This window comes from Myotis davidii, unplaced genomic scaffold, assembly GCF_000327345.1.
Source record: "Myotis davidii unplaced genomic scaffold, ASM32734v1 scaffold623, whole genome shotgun sequence".
NCBI lineage: Eukaryota > Metazoa > Chordata > Mammalia > Chiroptera > Vespertilionidae > Myotis > Myotis davidii.
The window spans coordinates 889,838-909,732 of NW_006294464.1; the positions used below are offsets into that span (position 1 = coordinate 889,838).

The following is a 19,895-nucleotide window of genomic DNA, read 5'->3' on the forward strand; positions in this document are numbered from 1 at the left end:
CCATTTTTGACATGAGTGTATCTTTCTCAGGCAAGAGGTATAAACTTAGAACTGGGATAAATCTTCCAAGTGCTAGATGCAAATTGCTTTACTGATTCATACTTGTAAACACAGGAACTGAAGGAATGGAGGACTCTTACTAAGCATTGTTTTAGTGTTTTGCCTGACAAGGAAAAGCGGGTAGGAGCTAGAGATGGATATACTGCTGGTGAATGATTAGGGATTTTGTTGGCATTGGGAGGGTTGGTTCAAGGTAAATAATGTTTTTTATTATTATTACATGTGTAATCCATAGTTATAGTAATATTTGAAAAAGAGAAATTGTTCATAATTCTTCTATTATGAAATACTATTATTTTCATATATATCCTTCCAGAATGTTACTTCTATAATAGATACCTATGAATGTGTGTCTTTCATTAATGGGAATCCTGCTAATCATTTTAAAATTTTATGTTCTCCTAGTTAAAATTAACATTTTTCAAAAATATGCATGCATTATCATTTTTAAGTGGACACAGAGGGCATGAATGCATCACTATCATGTTTTGCCAGCCCCTGTTGTTGGACTTTAGATCCCTTGCAGTGTTTGCTACTTTAAACAGTGCTCTGATGAACATCTTTATAATGTATCTTTTTGTTCATTCATCTAGCTGTTCAGTTAGAATAGATTACTGGAAATAAACTTGATAGGTTAAAATTTATACCCAACAGAAGTAGATGCCCAACTGGGAAGGGGGTGGTGGGTATTTGTTTTTAGTATTCTGCTACTGTATTACCTCATGCTATGAGATTAGATGAAATCTTGTTCTTCATATGGCCATATTTAAAAGGAATAAAGTGAGAAATGCAGTTTTATACCTAATTACTTTTGGGGTGACAGACCCTTTGGGAACCTGGCCAGTTTTCCTCAGTGCTTAACGCATTGGCCCGTGGACCAAAGGGTCTCGGGTTCAATTTCCAGGCAAGGGCACATATCTCAGTTGCAGGCTCAGTCCCAGGCCCCGGTCGAGATGCATACAGGAGGCAACCAGTTGATGTGTCTCTCTCACATCAGTGTTTCTCTTTCTCTCTCTCTCTCTCTCTCTCTCTCTCTCTCTCTCTCTCTCTCTCATGCACTCACTCTCAAAAAATAAATTAATTATTTAATTTTAAAAAATCTTCCCTTCCTCCCTCCTTCCCTCCCTCCCTCCTCTCTCACCCTTCCACTCTCTCTAAAAAACGAACAAACAAAAACAATGGAAAAAATATCCTCAAGTGGGGATTTAAAGAAAAAAAGACAAAAAGAAAAATGCATGTATGTATATAGACAATGTCCAGGGGTCAACTCATAAACCTAACCAATGGCTTCCAGTTAAGGTGATTTACAGCTACTTTCTAGTTTTTTTGGTTTTATTTTTAATTATTATCACTTTTATACCAATTGAGAATAAAATTAATTTTGTTTCTGTTCAGGTCTAGTAAATATTTTTATATTCCTTCATGTATAGGGTATTGACTTCTATAATATAATATTGAAACTGAGAAGAAAAACAAACTTCCAAAAAGATACACTGCCAGTACTACTCTAGGCTTAAATTCGGCAGTGAATTACCAAAGATTTATTTGAGCCATTTGGGCGAGACCACATTTTAAATATATAGGATATGATGTTCACATACTTCACTTTACCCCATCTGTTCATACATTTTTCCTGCTTGCAAGATTTATCTAATTGAATATCCTGCTGTCCCATTTGTTATTACTAAAGCCAGACTCATAATTTTTCTCTCACACCATCCTCCACCTCCTTGTATCTAAACATCTGTTAATTGTACCACTCTTCTCCCTGTCACTAGTTGTTGAAACTTTAGATTCAACTTGAATCCTCCCTTGCCCAGTCATTACATTGGTCCATTAGTCTTTGAGCACTTCCTTGCTTTCTAACAGTGTTTTCTTTCTAATATGATAAAAAAGACAACTATCTATTGTTTTCTATCCATAGCTATATTTTATCAAGAGAACCAACTATTTTTAAAAAAACAAACAAAAAATACAGTATCTCTCACTCATAGCTAAAAAATAAAATGTAATATATTTCTCCAGAAACTGATTTCTGGATCAGAGCCAAGCTACTAATGACCCAAATACAGAGGTGCTTCCACTCAGTGAAGAGCAGGCCATTAGGAAATATCTGACTTGGCATTGTGTGTGTGTGTCTGTTTGTGTGTGTGTGTGTAAAGGCTCTTCCAAGAGAGCAGAAGGAAGGTGAATAGTACTTATAATTCAGAATGTAAAAACATTAGTAGATGGGTGTTTTATAGTTCACATTGTGTGCCCAGCACCATGCTAAGTGCTATCCTATATAATAAAGAGGTAATATGCAAAGGGCAACCAGGCTGGCACACAGAGGCAGTACGAGGCTATCAGGCTGGCAGGTGGGGGCAGTTAGGGGCAACCAGGCAGGTAGGCAGGCGAGCGATTAGCAGCCAGCGGTCCAGGATTGTGAGAGGGATGTCCCCCAAGGGGTCCTGGATTGGAGAGGGTGCAGGCTGGGCTGAGGGAACCCATCCCCCCCTGCACGAATTTTGTGCACCAGGCCTCTGGTTATAGGTATAAAAGGAAATAGTGTTAAAAAGGAGGTAAAACTAGTTGAAAAACAGAAGCCAATACATTACAGTGTACTTATTGTTACAGGAATTAACAGGGAAGGGAATTCACCTCTAAAGGAGGCTTTACCTGAGTTTAAGTCTCATATAGTGGTGGTGATGGTAGCAGACATCCCAGTATGGGTTATTTATGGGATAAAAGAACTTGTTTTTTCCCTTCTACTCTCAGACAGAACAGGGTCAAATAGGAAATGGCTTAGGTATAACAACATTCTCTATCTACTTCACTTTTTACTCCCCGCCCCCAAAATCAACAGAGGCAGTAAAACACCTTTTAAAAAGTAAAGAATACTAGTAACTGCATGATATATACATCTTAAAAACTGGACCAGAAAATTACGACATGGCTTTGTAAAGCAACTGTCACTCTGTCAGCTCCACACTGTTTACATTATCATATGATTACATTGGGTAACTTCTGTGCTTTTTGAACACACAGTGCAATATACAGATCATGTATCATAGAAATGTACACTTGAAACTGATATTATCTTATTAACCAATGTCACCCTAATACATTTAATAAAAAATAAAATAAATGAAACTTTTAAATTTTTAATATGGTTAAAACAAGTTTTTCCACAGATGGCTTTCAACACTACCATAAATCTCTGTATGGTGATGGGTATTGTACTGTATTCCTTAAAAATTCTATTTTTTTTAATGTATTACCAAAGCTGAGGTAAATACAAGCAAAACACAATATTCTTCAAATAGCTCTTTCATAGCACTTGCTATTGTAGTGAATGAAAATTTATTTTCTCCCAGGATTTTTGTTATTGTTCATTGAAACTTGAATTGTAATTGTATTATAATTTTATAATTAAAAAAAACAACTAAAGTTGTCCACCTATTATTTTAGTTTACTGGTTTTGTTTAACAATCTCAACTGTTTCCATAATTTCTAGTTTCATTTTAAGTTTTCATTTACTGGATTAGAAATGTGGGGTTCAATCACAGTAACATATTTTTTAGAAATAGACCAAAAGAAAATAAGCTGACATTTGTTGCAAGTTTGGGAGAAATTTTGTTGTGTCATATCTAAAAATGAGTTTCCTGGAATTCTGTAATTGCAACCACTGAGTAGTTTAGTGTTAACATAAAACTATAGAAAAACAAATTATAACAACTGGATGTTAGCATAACTAATCTGCAAAAAGATACCTAAAGAGTCCTTTAAAGATGATCTTTATTCTTCATGATATTACATTTCTTTGAATAATAAACACAGACATACATACATACAACTTGTGTCCATGCTAAAGCTATTGCTAAATCATTATAACGGGTAGGAGTAATCAGTGATGAAATGGGGAAATTAAGACAAACCCAGTGAAACTGGAAGTGTCTGATACCTTTTATTTCTCCATTTTCTCACCAATTAAAAAGTAAAGAAAATGTGTCTAATTAGATATTTGCAAAGAATTCACCATGCTCAGTTGAAAGATATAATCCTCAGTAGTACTGCATTTAGACTTTTAAACTAATTTCCAAGTTTGAAAGCCTCTGTAGTGTATACAGTTCCCCTTCTTTTTATTTTAGTGTTTTTTTAATTCCCTTTAAAGTAGGTCATCTAACTGCTCTGAGTGGGAAGAGAGGCAAATTGGGAGGGGGGTTGATCAAAGGTAAATCCATTTTTCAGCATTATTAAGTAATTATTTTAAATTCTTTTTTTTAAAGTTAGCAACTTCAAGTATAACAATTGAAAGTGGAATAAGTTTATTTTCTATTAAAAAAATGAATTTTGACCCCAAAAAAGTGAATCAGGTTTTAAGTGAAAAATTCAATTATGTATTCCTTTAAAACTACTTTTACAAAACGTATGTATAAACAGTGCACTACCATAAGAATATAGCTGAATGTATTTTTATAAAGAGAAGAACCCAGGTCAATCAGGAGAACATTATTAGCACTCCTGCAGCCGTCCGTGCTTCTTGCAGTCACTATACTCCACCAGGGATTACCACTGTCCTAACTTCTCACATCGATTGGTGTTCCTAGTTTTGAACTTTCTATAAATGGAATCTGGCTACTCTTGCTCAATGTTTATTGTTTGAGATTTGACCACATAATTTCATGCAGTGTGGGCTGGATATTTTTTCACTGTGTGAAATACCGTAAAATTTACTTATCCTTTCTACTACTGATGGGCATTTAGATAGTTTTCAGTTTGGGGCTATTTTGAACTGTGCCAGTATGAACATTCTTTTACTTGTCTTTCCGTAAATGGTCATTCTAATACTGGAATTGCTAGGTCATAGGTTTTGCATATGCTGAGCTTTAGAAGATACTACCTAGCAGTTTTCCAAAGTGCATGTATCAAATTGCATTCCCATCAACAACATGTATTGCAGTTGTCCTACATTTTGTCCAATACTTGGTATTTTCTTTTTTTCATTTTAACCATTCTAGTACATGTGTTGAATTTAATTTTAATTTTTCTGATGACTCATGAAGATAAGCACCTTTTCATGTATTTGTATATGAAGGGATAGATTTGTAGATTAGAATACTCAATTGATACAGTTGTCCGTGTACTCCATATTCATGTGTAGATATAAGGCAATCCCACTCAAAGCATTAGCTTTTTTTTTTCTTCAGAAACTGAGAAACTCATCAAAATGTTCACATGGAAATACAAAGAACCAAGAATATCCAAGGCGTTCTTAAAGATAAAGATGCCTGCATACTTTCACTACCACATACAAAACTTAGTCCAGGCTGCCTGTCACTACTTGAGCCAGTTAAGCAGAGAAAGAGTTGAATCATATATGAGTGTTTATTCCAATAACGTCGACAGTGTGGGAGAGCAGCAGGTTATCCACAAAAATCTGCCCAGCTGGTGTGGCTCAGCTGTTGAGCGTCGACCCAGGAACCAAGAGGTCACAGGTTTGATTCCCAGTCAGGGTACATGCCCAGGTTGTGGGCTTGATTCCCAGTAGGGGGCATGCAGGAGGCAGCTGATGGATGATGTTCCTCTCACATAGATGTTTCTCTCTCTCTATCCCTCTCCCTCTCTCCCCCAAAAATAAAAATTCAATAAAAATTTATATATTTTTTAAATCTTCTCTACCACTCCCCATAAGCCAGCTTCTTATATTGGGTAAAAGGGCAAATATTGCATGGGAAAGTAAGAATTACAAGCATGGGAAAGTAGGTATGGTATAATGGTTAAATGCGGGCTGGGAGTCACAGAGGGTGGGTGGCTCTGGGACTAGATTGTTTCAGCCATAAGGTTGTAAATCTCTCCATAATGATAGGCAGTTCTAAGGAAAGGAGGATGGACTGCATTCTGATATTAGCTCCCATGTCCCAGGGCATATAGCCCTCAGCCAGGTTAGAATATGCTTACTCTGATCAGAACAGAACAATCATAGTTAGCAGAGCATGATTAATATTTTTTATAATTATAGCTAATCTCCAATATTCTATTTCTGCTCCTAACACTGTGGCAGTTAAGATAGTGTGGCTGCCCTAGCCAGTTTTGCTCAGTGGTTAGAGTGTCAGCCTATGGATTAAAGGATCCCAGGTTCGATTCTGGTCAAGGGCACATGCCCAGTTGTGGGCTCAATCCCTAGTAAGAGGCAATAAAATAAAATAAATATATATATATCCTATCCACTGAGCCAAACCGGCTAGGGCAAAATGTATTTTTAAAAAAACAAAAGATAGTGTGGCATTAGTGCAAGGCTCACTGATCAATGAACAGAATAGAGTTTAGAAAGAGACTCACTTATGTACAGTCACCTGTTTTAAGGCAAAGGTGACTCTGCAGTGCACTGGGAGGGATAGCCTTTTCAGCAAATGGTGTTCAGTCAGTTGCTATTTGGAGGGGAAAGTATCTGGACACGTTCCACATTTCATACATAAAAATGGATTATAAATATAAGTGAGAAATATTTTTTAAATTAGAGTTTTAGAGGAAAACATCTTCATAGCTTTGAAGTAAGAAAAGATTTCTTAAACAGGACACACAATGTGAACCATAAAAGAAAAAATTAATACATATATATATATATAAAAAGCCTAAGTGACCTAATGACCATCATAGCAACCATTTGACTGGTCGCTATGATGAGCACTGACCACCAGGGGGTAGACGCCCAACGCAGGAGCTGCCCCCTGGTGGTCAGTGCACTCCCACAGTGGGAGCACCGCTCAGCTGTCTGACAGGCAGCAGACACTGGGCTCAAGGCTGGCGAGTGCAGCAGCAGCAGTGGCAGGCACAGCGGGGCCGGGATGAGCGGGGATCAGAGCCTGGGCTGGGGCTCCTCCCCGGCCGCCTGCCTCTACGCACACTACTACATCCCTCAGGGGATGTTGGACTGCGAGAGGGCACTCGCCAGGCTGAGGGACCCCACCGATGCATGAATCCATGCACCGGGCCTCTAGTGTAATATAATATTAACACTGTATTAAAATAGTGATGTCAGGAGCACCATTATTAAGAAAATGAAAAGGCAGAAGGGTAGAAATTATCTGAAAAAAAGATTCACATCCAGAATATATAAAGAACTACTGAAACCAACTTTTTAAAATGGGTAAAAAATTTGGACACTCACTTCACAAATGGCCAGATAATATATGTAATTGACATATTTAACTAGTACTTCTTTATTACTGACATTCCAAAATAGTATGCTTATGAAACAGCAATGGGCTTTGCTACCGCATTAGAACACAATAGCCTTTAAATACTGCTGTTTTAGGCTATGATGTTTTGATGCCATGGACATATAAACATGCAGAATCTAAGGGATGCGACAGCAGGAAACACCAGATGGTTTCACACATACTTATAACCCTAAAAATATTAGTTTTTCCCATTATCATGAAATGTGAGCAAACAAATGTCCCCTGCTGCCTGCTCAAGCTGCCACTCCCCACATTTTCTCCCCCTCTCCCCTACTACCTCTATCTCCCTCTCTCTCTCTCTCTCTCTCTCTCTCTCTCTCTCTCTCTCTCTCTCTCTCTCTCTCTCTCTCTCTCTCTCTCTCTCTCTCTCTCTCTCTCTCTCTCTCTCTCTCTCTCTCTCTCTCTCTCTCTCTCTCTCTCTCTCTCTCTCTCTCTCTCTCTCTCACACACACACACACACACACACGACCTTTGAGCTGTAGATATCTCAGCCCTGTTCCAGAACCACATCAGGCTCCCTATTGTTGGTCACGAGTATCATCTTCAGGGAAGCAATGAAAGGACATACGGTGGCAGGGGTAGTTGAAGTATGGAGGCATGTTGTATATGCTTTGCTTGGGAATTTTTTTTAAGCTGAAGATTCAATGGTTTGGCTTTTAGGTAAATGAAACGGGTGTGAACTTGATACAAGACCAAGTTAAACTTATTTGCTCTAATACATACTCATAAATTAGAATCTTCTGCAGAGCTCTAAAAACTTGCTGATACCTGGTGTGCAGGGTGCAGCCTGGACCCTGAGGTTTAAAAGTTACCTGGCTAATTCTGATGTGCGGGCATTATTGAGACTCCTGCTGGCCCTTGAGTTGGGGCACAGTGAAAATGGAAATGCCTCGATTGCCCTGAAGAGCAGCCCTGTTAGATGGCATAATTTGTGTTTTGGCTTGATTAGGAGGCGGGGTACTTGTTCCTTTCCAGGGATTAGGAGTCCTGAAAATGACTAGCAGGAAATAGTGAAACAGTCTTTTGAAGCATATGCTCACAGATTTTCTAAACAGAAGGATTTTCCTCCCTTTCTAATTACCCCGTGAGCACCTCACTGAAGAGAAAGTGCTAGCTCAGCAGAGACTGCTATTGCAAACAAGGAAGGCCTAGAATGTTAGCACATGTGGCTGGCCTCCCTCTTCCGTTCTCATCAGCCCCCCTATACTGAGAATTCATGAGTGTAATTCAGTACGGCAACACTGTGAAAGCACAAGCTCTGACAGCTTCTTCCAATGAGAAACATGGTGGTCAAGGCTGTTTAAATTTTTATTTTCAAATGCTATTCTGAATACAGCTATACTGTAATGAAAATATGTCACCAAATTTTACATAATTTATACAGCCTTTTGTACCTGCTATTTTCCAGTGATTAAGGTTTATTTACCTTCCTCTTCAGTAACAAAAAATAATTGATGTACTATATTGTAAGATCTTTATTATGCTTCTTTAATTGATTTTATAAGTTATTGCAAATGCTGACCACTAAGGTTATTTTATACTCATCAAATCTATTTAAGGTTGTGATATGTTGGGGGGAAGGGGATATTTATAACAACAGTTTGAAGATAATGCAATAGGAAAGTCTAAATAAAAGCAAAGGGAAACGTTTAAAAGTAAATTCTAATTTATCACTTAGCAATTTTTTTCCATTTCTTATATTTCTTCTGTTTCTTTACCCATCTCTTTTGCCATCCAAAGAGCAAACAGGAAATAAACTTTGAATGCACTACCCCTAACCTTATTCTTATTCATTGAGTAGATCAGAATATTGCTTTTTAATAAAAAAGATCTAAATTTTTATATACCATTAACTGTAATTTGAAATATGTTGGTTACTCCATAATTTAGCAATTTCTCCCCATTTTAGACATATTGTATGTGTTATCCTATGCACATTTTCAGTAGATTGTACAGGACCAGTAGCATTATATTCTGTATTTGTCTAATGGGAAAAGGAAAGCTGAAGTCCAAAGAGGTTAGACCAAGCATATCAAACTCAAAGGCTAACACGGGCCAAATAAACAAGGTATGCGGGCTTCAAGTTTGGGTTAGTGTGACTTTCTGTATCGTAAGTACAGCATACAACCCTTACTGGAATTCTAGTCTTCTGAGCTAAATCATTTGCTTCTATTTGTTTTTAGAGCATTTTCATCTCTGTAAATTAAAAGGCCAGTTGATGGGAGGCGGAGGAAGGGAAGGAAAGTATGTACCAGGCAGCTGCTCCACCATAAGTCAGACACCAAGCAGGATACCATTTTATACCTCACCGTGGTTGAGAACCACACCCATATGAAGTCAGCATTCTGGCCTCCATTTTTCAACTGAGGAAATAGAGGTTCAAAGTGGCTAGTAACCAGTCCAAGAGGGTGGAACCCAGCTCTATTGGAAGCTGAAATTCCTACACTGTTACTTCTTCAGGAATGTGGAATTCAGTTAGGAAGGAGGAAAAATTACACATACACATGGACACACACCTGAAATTAAAGTACCATTTACTGTTGTGAGTTTCAAAAATAGCAATTATACACTAAAGGAGTCCAGATAAATAAAAGATCATTTCTGGATGAGGGTTCAGCAAAACTTCATTGAAAAGTGAGGCCATAAAAGCTGAACTTTTAAAAAGATAGGACATTTCAGGAAAAATAAAAAAGGAAAGAAAAACACGCCAGGAAAAGATGATGACTTCGAACAAGCATGTAAACTCAAGGCCAGCGGGTTGGCTTAGAATGAGAAAGCCACAGAGGAGGGAAATGAGGATGTGGAGAGATAGGTGAGCAGCAGACTCCAAAATCTTGCACACATGCTGCACAATAAGCATGTCCCTGTGGATGAATGCCCAATGTCAAATATTAAGGTAAATACTCTTCAGGGTAAAGGAAGTATCAAGCTTCACAGCAGAGGTAAGACTGAGGTGGATGTAAAGATGGGTACAAATTTTAAGGAAAACTCGAACAAAATGTGAGAATGGGAAGACCTAAGACCTAAGGTATGTTTGTTCACCTGTTGACGGCTGAAGGCCACTCACATACGTAAATATATATATACTAGAGGCCTGATGCACGAAATTAGTGTAAGAGTAGGCCTACCTTCCCCCAGCTGCCGGCACCGGCTTCCCTCTGGCACCCGGGACCCAGGCTTCCCTTGCAGCCCCAGCTTAATCCAGAAGGTCGACTGGAAGGACGTCTGATCTAATTAGCATATTATGCTTTTATTATTATAGATATAAAACTTTGGGGGGAATGAGGACTATTCTTTCTTCCTTTTTTTTTCTCCTCTCTAATTCTTTCCCACTAGTAAACAGTGATGTATGTTTTGTGTTGTTGCCACCATGCAGGCCCTCTTTTCAAAGACCTGTGTCCTGTCTTCATCAGCCCACACTATGGCAGTCGGGCTGCCAACTATGCTGAAGCTGCCTGCCTGCCTGCCTGCCTGCCTGCCTGCCTGCCTGCCTGGTGGGGTGCACTCACTGCAGTCTGCCCACAGGCCTGATTTAAATCCAACTCATGTTACCCTGCTCCAGCTCAGGCATTGCTAAAATTGAGAGATACATTCAATTTTAAGAACAAACTAAATCTGTCTTCTAAAGAAACGCAGGAATAGTCTCCTCTGGCATTTCTTTAAATGGATTAATATGTTGATCTTGGGGAAATGGGGAGCCATCCTTCATGTTTTCATTATTAAGGCAGGTAAAACGAAAACCAAACCTCATTGCTAAATGCCACCTCTGGGACTTTAGCCGTGCAGTTTCTATTTTAAAGTAACCTGCAGGATTTCTTCTTTAGTTGAAATGTAAATTTTTAAATTTTCATATTTTTTTTAACTTTAGACACTGTTTAGTTGCTTCCTATTTGCAGAGCTCATACCAAGAACATTCTATAATGTGAACTGGCTGTGAATATCTATCTAGTTGTGTGAGAAATCCTTACAGTGTATCTATCTTTACATAATAAAGAAATTGTACCTGGAACCTGGTAGTAAAGTACCAATTCTCACTGTGATGCATCAAAGTCCTTAGCAGATGCCTAAGTTCTTATTCACTTAAATGTTTGCTTTTAAATGTAAATATCAGTCATAAAATAAGATGTAGGCATTAAGTGGTAACTTTTACCATACTGAGTTATTGTTGATGCTTTAGGGGGAAATATTTTCCCATATTGCAGGCTTTCACACACTATTCATAAATGAGCTAAAAACCATATGAATTTAAGAGAAGGAAGGAATGCTTTTCTGGTTTTTATGGGTCACACACTCTGAACTGTAGTTCTGTGCTGTTTACCTGACTTTAAAGAGGAAAGTTCTGGAAGGTGGACCACGCATCACTTTACTCTTACCAGCAAAATTCAAAATGCTGGAAGGATGTTTTTTATTTTTCTTTCAAACAGATGGAATTAGGTTGGAGTGGGAGGTTCCGGGGAAGCCTTGTGATATTACTGTGACATTTGCTGTGATTCGAAACTCTTAAAGGTCTGCAAGCAGCTGCAGAGCTGCTCCTGGGAAGTCAGGACCGCTCAGGATTTCCGTCCCTCAGGGGGCCCAAATGTCTTCTGTTTGCAAGGAAGAGGCAATAAGAGGTTCAGGAGTTCAGGTTACACAGAAACAGGTCTGGGATGGAGTTTATTCTAACAGCACGTGGAGAAATGAGGCAGCCCAGCAAAGATCCTCAGCAGTCCACCCGTCCTGCCTCACCAAGACTGGAAGGCCTTCGGGATGTGGTGGCAGCTCCTGACATTCACCTTTGCTGCCCATCTTTGCTTGTTCCCCCTGCTCATTCTTTCTGCTATGGTTGGGCTGGCTCACCCACTGTTTCAAATAACTGCTTCTATTCCCCAGGGGCAGAGCCCCTGTACCCGGACCTGGCCATTAGCAGGCACCTGTGGTCAGCGGCCTGGGTCTGGTGTGCCACCTGCAGAGAAGGGCCATGAGCCTTGGCTTGTGGACAACTACCTTTCATTCTGAATTTAGGCTGCATCACCGGGGCATAGTCTTCCTCTTCAGAGCTAGCCTGTGGCTTTGTTGTCTTGGATTTGATAAGGGCTTTTCGGCCTTTACCTTTGCCTCCTGTTTTTGGCAAATACTCAAAAAAGTAGGTGATATAGCTTTATTGAAGAATTCACTATAAAATCCACTAAGAATTTACCATGAATGATCCAGATTCTAAATCTATATACCCTGGAGAACGTGGTGTGAAATAAGACCATCTGGTTTGTCCAGCCTGCCTCCAAAGATATCTCAAGACTTTTCTCTCTGCACTTGTTCTTAGCCATAGAAGTCAACTGATATTTACTTCACAGGAGCGTATGTGATACATTGGAACATACACAATCTGAGAGCCGTAGCATATCAAAGATCTTTGTCATGTTTTGCTCATTGCTTTAAACTTTCCTTAGTGCTCTTCTGTACATTATCACTTTAACCGTCAAAGTAGCTGAGAGAGGCTATCATCTGTCTTTTGCTGCTAAGAAAATAGGCTTAACACTATACAACAAGGAAGTGGCAGAACCAGTATTAGAGACACAGTTTTCTAGTAGCTTCCATGACATCTTGATATCAAAGTGTATAATCACTAAATATATGTGTGCATGGCTACCCCCCCCAAAAAAAACACACACACAAGCACACAGCTGTTAAGACTCAGTTATTGAAAAATGATAGAATTACCAGCATCAATAACTTCCATTCTGTATATGTGGTCTTGGCAGCTGAGACATCTGCAGCCTAGTAAAGATGGAGTATGAGATTCTATCCTGTGTTTCTATGATATTAGCAGTCAATGTAATGGTTGGCAGTGTAGGGGATTCAGTGATTCTGTAGAAAAAAGAAGTAATACTTCCATATCACTCTTCATCCATCCATTCAACATACCACATATAGTTGTCACATATATGATCTGGAGATAAATAAAATACACTATGATCCTGTTAGCATGATATTGTTTGTAAGAAGCCCTACACCTGGGGTGAAGGGACCTGAATTCTGATGCCCTCGTGTGACATTAAGTATATAATTGAGTTAAGTCACTGTTCACTTGTGAATCTGACATTTTTAATCTGTAAAGTGAGGTGCTGGGGTTTTGTTTTCTGCATTTTCATCTGTGTGCTCATGATCTTCTGTCTTTGTCCTGCACACTGTTCTTCATCTACTACAGCATCCTCTTCGTCACCTCCCTTCCCACTCACGGATGGGCTTAGGGCCTGGGGAGGGGGGTGTCCCTAATATTTTAAAAATCACCAAGTTTGCGGACATTATATGAAATTCCATCTGCTATTTAATTCCACTGAATCACATTTTTTATGTTAACTTAATAAGCAAATATTTTATGAACTTGTAAGATTGAATGTCTGGAATGAAATCAGTATTTCTAATAATTACTTGATGCGAATGGGAGGGTTCAGTAGAAAGTCATTTAAAATTCCAGACTGATATTGATTAAAATTAATGGATTAAAGATTTAGAATATCTTATTTATAAGGTTTTGTTTGTTTATTCTATAACTTAGGTAAAATGTGTAGCCCTAGCGTTTATAATAAAGTTGGCAGTTACTGACTATAGTAATTTAGAACCAGATCATTCTGTATATCCCTGAATAGGTGCTCTCAGGTTTTATTGCTGCAGTTTAGCATGTTTATCTGGGATGTTCTACTAAGGTATAAGCTCTCTGTTTTCTCTTTGGAATTATTAGAAGCTTCCTTTTATATCTTTCTGTATTCACAAACTATATGATCAATTCATTCAAGTGTTCATGAATGGCTCTAGAAGTATCATTCATTCTTTATGTTTGTTGAGTACTATTTAACGGTGGTTCCCAACTCTGTATATTTTTAAGACCACAGAAACAATTTTGGTAAACATCCCTATTCAAAATCACAGGTTTACCAAGAGCAGTAGGTTAAATTTCTCACGGTTTTATGTCACTCATCATGAGGAAGGTAACACAAGTATTATTGGTGATCCCCTCTTTTACAGAGAAGGAACCTGAGGCTCTCAGGTTAAATGAGTTGCCCAAGGTCACACCTGGTGGTAATGTCTCATCTACTTATTTCCTCAATGCAGCTTCTCCACCAAACTTCTCCATCAGTGCACTGTGTTGTGACCTGGAACCACAATCATGTTTCAGATGATCAAAGATTTAACAGAAACAAATCTGAAAAACATAGTATGTGTAACAATCATGGGACTACAGAGAGGCAGTTAGGCAAACATTCTCCTCACTTAAGGAACAGATAGATCTTAAGTATTCTATTAAGGACATTCCACATATAGTTGTCACATATATGATCTGGAGATAAATAAAATACTAACTACTCTTATTATGTAATCAGTTCTTTATACCTTTCTCCACCCGCTAGTAAGTTTATCATTGTAAGGCAGTTGGCCCAGCCACATTACCGTAACCATGTGGCCTGAAAAGTCGATCCAGCCACTAATGGAATAGACTGAAAGAGGAAGGCTTTCTCCAGGACACAATTAATATCTCATTACCCAGGAACAGTTCCTATTAGCTTGTTCGTTTTAACTGGGTTATGAGATTCGTTAGTCATCAACTCACTGAGGCAGGAGGAAACAGGACCTCTTGGAGGATGGGACTGTGGGGGGAAGAATACAGACAAGAGGTGAATAGCCAGGGGAGGCACAGGCAGCATGACAGCGCAGGCCAGAGGAAGGACTCCTCCTTCACGCCTTCATTTACCTCCGCCAACCATGCCTCCTGAATGGGCATTTTTACCAAAGAAGGCATAGTGGGTATACTCTTCTTAGGTTAGAAAAATGAAGGATTATTAGAAGCCAGTTCTGGGTCCTTGTTTAATCTTGTGTGTGATGCCAGTCACTGAAATACTACAGTTGTGTTGTCAGATTACAAATTGCTTATTTCCTGTGGATGTTTCCCCAAGTGGTATAAGTTATATAGGCAATAACATTTTCCTAAGAAATGCTTTGGCCTCACATACCTGACAACAGTGTGCCATTGATCTTTTTTTTTTTTAATCTTTATTGTTGAAAGTATTACAGATGTCCCCTTTTCCCCCCTTAACCCACTCTACCCTGCACCTGCCACCCCCTATGCTCCCACACCTTCACCACACTATTGTCTGTATCCATGGGTTATGCATATAAGTTCTTTAATCACTTTCTACACCCCTCTCTCCCCACCTTCCCTCTAAGACTCGTCAGTCTCTTCCATACTTCTATGTCTCTGGATTTACCCATTTATTTTGTTCATTAAATTCCACATATAATTGAGATCATGTGATACTTGCCTTTCTCTGCCTGGCTTATTTCACTTAGCATAATACTTTCCAGGTCGCTTCAAAGGGTAAGAAATCTTTCTTTTTTTACTGCTGCTTAGTATTCCATGGTATCAATGGAACCCCCCTCAGCTGAGATATCCCCCTGTAACTTCAGTTATTGCCTATGGGAGCCCGGTCAGCCCTCTCACACCTCTACACTTCCTACCAGTCTCATTGAGGTCTCCTGTTTACATCCTTGGTTTTAAGGGTTCTCTCCAGCTAGTCTTCTGTTGGTTATTCAGCATGATGTTTCTATTTTGTAGTTGTAATTCCAGGATGGTCCATCTTCTTCCCCGTTAACTTTTTTTCTGCAGTTGATCATTGAATCAACATGGTGGAGTAGGAAAAGCACAGAACCAAGAGTCTGCCACTGTTTACTTGCAAGCTAATCATAGGCAAGTCATTGAGTGTCTGTGTGTTATAACATTTAGAATGAAATTGTGAGTGTTTTATTTCTAAGATCTTTCCAGTTCTCATTCTCAGTGATTCCAGTTACCAAGAATATTGTAACCATACTTCCATGTATTTAAGTATGTATGTATTATCTGTATCTAGTGGGCTATGATAATCCTATGGGAGTGCAATAGTGAGTCCCACAGTAACTGCCCTCCTGGCACCTACCATCCAGCCATGGAGACAAAACAGCAACACAGTTGATTCTCCGAGAAAGCGAAGGTGAAGAATATCAGTTGAGCCCTAGCCAATTTGGCTCAGTGGATAGAGTGTCGGCCTGCAGACGGTACCTCGGTTGCAGGCTCCTGGCCCTGGTAGGGGGCAGGTGGGAGGCAATCAATCGATGTCTCTCTCTCACATCGGTGTTTCTCTCTCCCTGTCCCTCTCCCTTCCACTCTCTCTAAAAATCAATGGAAAAAATTTCCTTGAGTGAGGATTTTAAAATATATATACCAGTATATAATATATGTGTGTGTGTGTGTGTGTGTGTGTGTATGTATATGTGTGTATACATATATACACACATATACATACACACATATATATATTATATACTGATATATATATATATCAGTTGACAAAGCCATGGAAAAGCACACTCACATTTTTTCAGCCTCTCTGTGCCCCAGGTACTCCATTTAATACTTTATGTTCATTTAATTTAATTATCACAGTAATCCTGTGAGGTAGTCCTATATAATAAAAGCCTAATATGCTAAGTCTCCAGTTGACGGGTCGGCCATTCGACCAATCAAAGCATAATATTCTAATGATACGCCACTCAACCACCCGCTATGACATGCACTGACCACCAGGGGGCAGTTGGCCAGTCGCTATGATGTGTATGGACCTCCAGGGGGCAGATACTCTGACCGGTAGGTTAGCTTGCTGCTGAGGTCTGGTCGATTGGGACTGAGAAGGACCAGACATGCCCTGGAACCCTCCTGCAGTCCCTCCCCAGCTGGCCAACCTCCCGTGTCTCTCCCCAACCCCAATCGTGCACCAATGGGGTCCCTCGACCTAGCCTGTGCCTTCTCGTAATCCGGGACCCCTCAGGGGATGTTGGAGAACCGGTTTCAGCCCAATCCCATAGGGGGAGCGCTGCTCAGCCAGAAACAGAACTCATGGCTGGCAAGCACAGCGGCGGTGGCAGGAGCCCCTTGCGCCTCTGCAGCAGCACTAAGGATATCCAACTGCTGGCTTAGGCCCACTCGGCAGACATCCCCTGAGGGCTCCCGGACTGCAAGAGGGCGCAGGCCGGGCTGAGGGGGACCCCTCCCCACCCCACGAGTGCATGAATTTCATGAACCAGGCCTCTAGTCCTATATAATAAAAGGCTAATATGCAAATTGTCCCCTCCGGAGCTCAACCAACTGGGGGTTTGACTGCTCACTATGCCATGCACTGACCACCAGGGGGAAGTGCGGAACGAAGGAAGGCTCCAGCCGGCAGCCAGCAGCTGGGGAAGGAAGGCCCCGATCGGCCCTGATCTCCAGCCAGGCCTAGGGACCCTACCCATATACAAATTTCATGCACTGGGCCTCTAGTTTATAGATAAGGGATCAAAGGTTCAGAGAATAAGTAATCTTCCCCTATTTGTGCTGCTAATATATTGGACCAGGATTTAGTAGAAATAAACCTTTCTGATTTCAAAGCCCATGCTTTTTCTGTTAGATCATGTTGCCTCCTAATAAAATATTAGGATACTTGATAACAAGAGATAATATATGCTGTTTGGGGCAGAATAAGAACATTTTGTTACAATAGCCATTTGCTCAAAGTCTTAAAAATGAGTGGAATTAGCATGTGTAAGCTGGGGAGAGTATATCCAGCAAGGACACTGGAGGGAGAAAGCAGTGGGCAGAGCAGGGCCACAAAATATGCCCTTTGAACAGAACCTATTAGGGCGTGGTGGTATACTGGATTAAAAAGGTAGATGGGTCCGGCAAAGATTTGAGAGTTGCTGGAAAGGCATTTTGGAGCTACTCAAGATTAGGGTAGGAAGTTAAATAAGACAGATCACATGTGGCCATGTCTTGTGAATATTCTTGTGGACAGGGTTGAGAGAAGAGTCAGCGGGGCTGGTTGCAGAGCTACTGCAGGAATGTATTAATGAGCCTGATGTGCACACGATTTCTTCCGCTGTAGTTCTAGAACTTAAGAAAGCTGTCAGAGCCTGAACAGGTAGGAGCTGTGCCCTTGTAAGGGAAGCCTGGAAGCTGGGGCTTAAGGTGAATTAAGTGTTTGGGACAAAGCATGTGTACATTTGATACCTCATATGCTTTTTCCTGTGGCTGGAGGAGACCACAGAGAAAGAATAGTTATGCTAACAATTATTATATGCTTGCTGTGTTCCAGGCACTGTGCTCAGGGTTTTACAGACCTCAGTTCTCGCATTCCTATGAGGAGGGCATCATCATCTCCTCTTTACATAGGAAGGGGCTGAAGCAAAGTTAAATAACTTAACCAACTAGTAAATGGCAAAGCTGGGGCTGGAACCCAGGTCTGATAGCCTTTTTTCAGGTCCCCAGTCTTGTTAAACTGAGAAGGCAAAATCAGACTTCACAAAAGAAAAAATAATAAGGAATGCAGAAATGGTTGATTCCCGTGTTTATTCCTTTGTCATTAGTTTGCATGCCATGTACTAGCTTAACCACCATTAACAGTCACCTGCCTCCCGCAGAGCTTGCATTTGAGCTTTTACTGATGTGCTAGGATTTTCCATACTCACAATACAACAGATGGGCTGTGGCACGTTACTTGCCCCTCAATACCCTATATTGCTGTAGCCTGAAAAAAGGGTGAATGTCTGAAAGTCAGCAATGACTTCTGGAGCCCAGAGGCTGCTATCCTCACCTGCATCTGTTTTTTGACGGTTAACATTGCCCTTGACAACACTGATCCTACAGCTACTTAGCATTATTTTTTATATATATTTTATTGATTTTTTTAGAGAGAAGAAGGGAGAGAGATAGAGAAATAGAAACACCAATGAGAGAGAAACATCATTCAGCTGCCTCTTCCATGCCCCCCACTAGGGACTGAGCCCACAATCCAGGCATGTGCCCTGACCAGGAATTAAACCGTGACCTGGTTCATAGATCAACACTCAACCACCAAGCCACACTGGCTGGGCCTTAGCATTATTTTTAAGTGATAATGTTTTATTAGCAAGAAATCATTGATAGGAATGACAAACAGTGCAGTGAATGAACACATAGTGATTTTAAATGGAATTGTGTCTGATTCTCACACATTTAAATGTTTATATTTAATTTTAGGGGAACATTGGCTCCAACCTTTCATTATCTCATAGTTTTATTATTCCAGTCATAGCTCCAGGGGAAGGCTTATTTGAAACTGACTACTCACCCAACTTACTTTAATGTACAATAAGTCCTATGATAAGCCAATCCTCACAGCATTAAAACGTCAGGGCTACATTTTTTCTCATAAGATGTACCAAGATTTTTAGATTATTTTTTCCACCAACCTTAGTGTATCTCAAAATCCTGGGTGCCGGGACTGACCAGCAGACTCTGAGCCATGGATGAATGATTACTCTAACACACGTTTCTGTGAGAGGACTAAGGGGCTGCCTGGCAAGAAGCCCCAGACTGTCCTGTTTGCCTGCCTCCTTATGCTTGTATTGTAATAACAGCTTGAACTAAAATTAACCTCTAGATCAGTGGTTCTCAACCTTTTGGCCCTTTAAATACAGTTCCTGCCGAAACCAGTTTGGCTCAGTGGATAGAGCATCAGCCTGCGACTGAGAGGTCCTAGGTTCGATTCCGGTCAAGGGCATGTACCTGGGTTGCGGGCACATCCCCAG

The 19,895-nt window shown here is 40.1% G+C and overlaps 1 protein-coding gene across 3 annotated transcripts in view; it reads left to right on the top strand.

Annotated features, from left to right (window-relative positions):
- The window catches only part of LYRM4 (LYR motif containing 4), a 158,511-nt gene that overhangs the window by 102,774 nt on the left and 35,842 nt on the right, over positions 1-19,895 (top strand). Inside the window, exon 3 of one of the 3 annotated variants that reach the window (XM_015567166.1) lies at positions 15,925-16,000. The exons of the other annotated variants lie outside the window; for them this stretch is intronic. Within the exon in view, the coding sequence (XP_015422652.1) occupies positions 15,925-15,999 (75 nt within the window). The 3' untranslated portion in view covers position 16,000. Of the gene's footprint in view, positions 1-15,924; positions 16,001-19,895 lie in introns of those variants that run through there. 3 annotated transcript variants of the gene reach the window in all.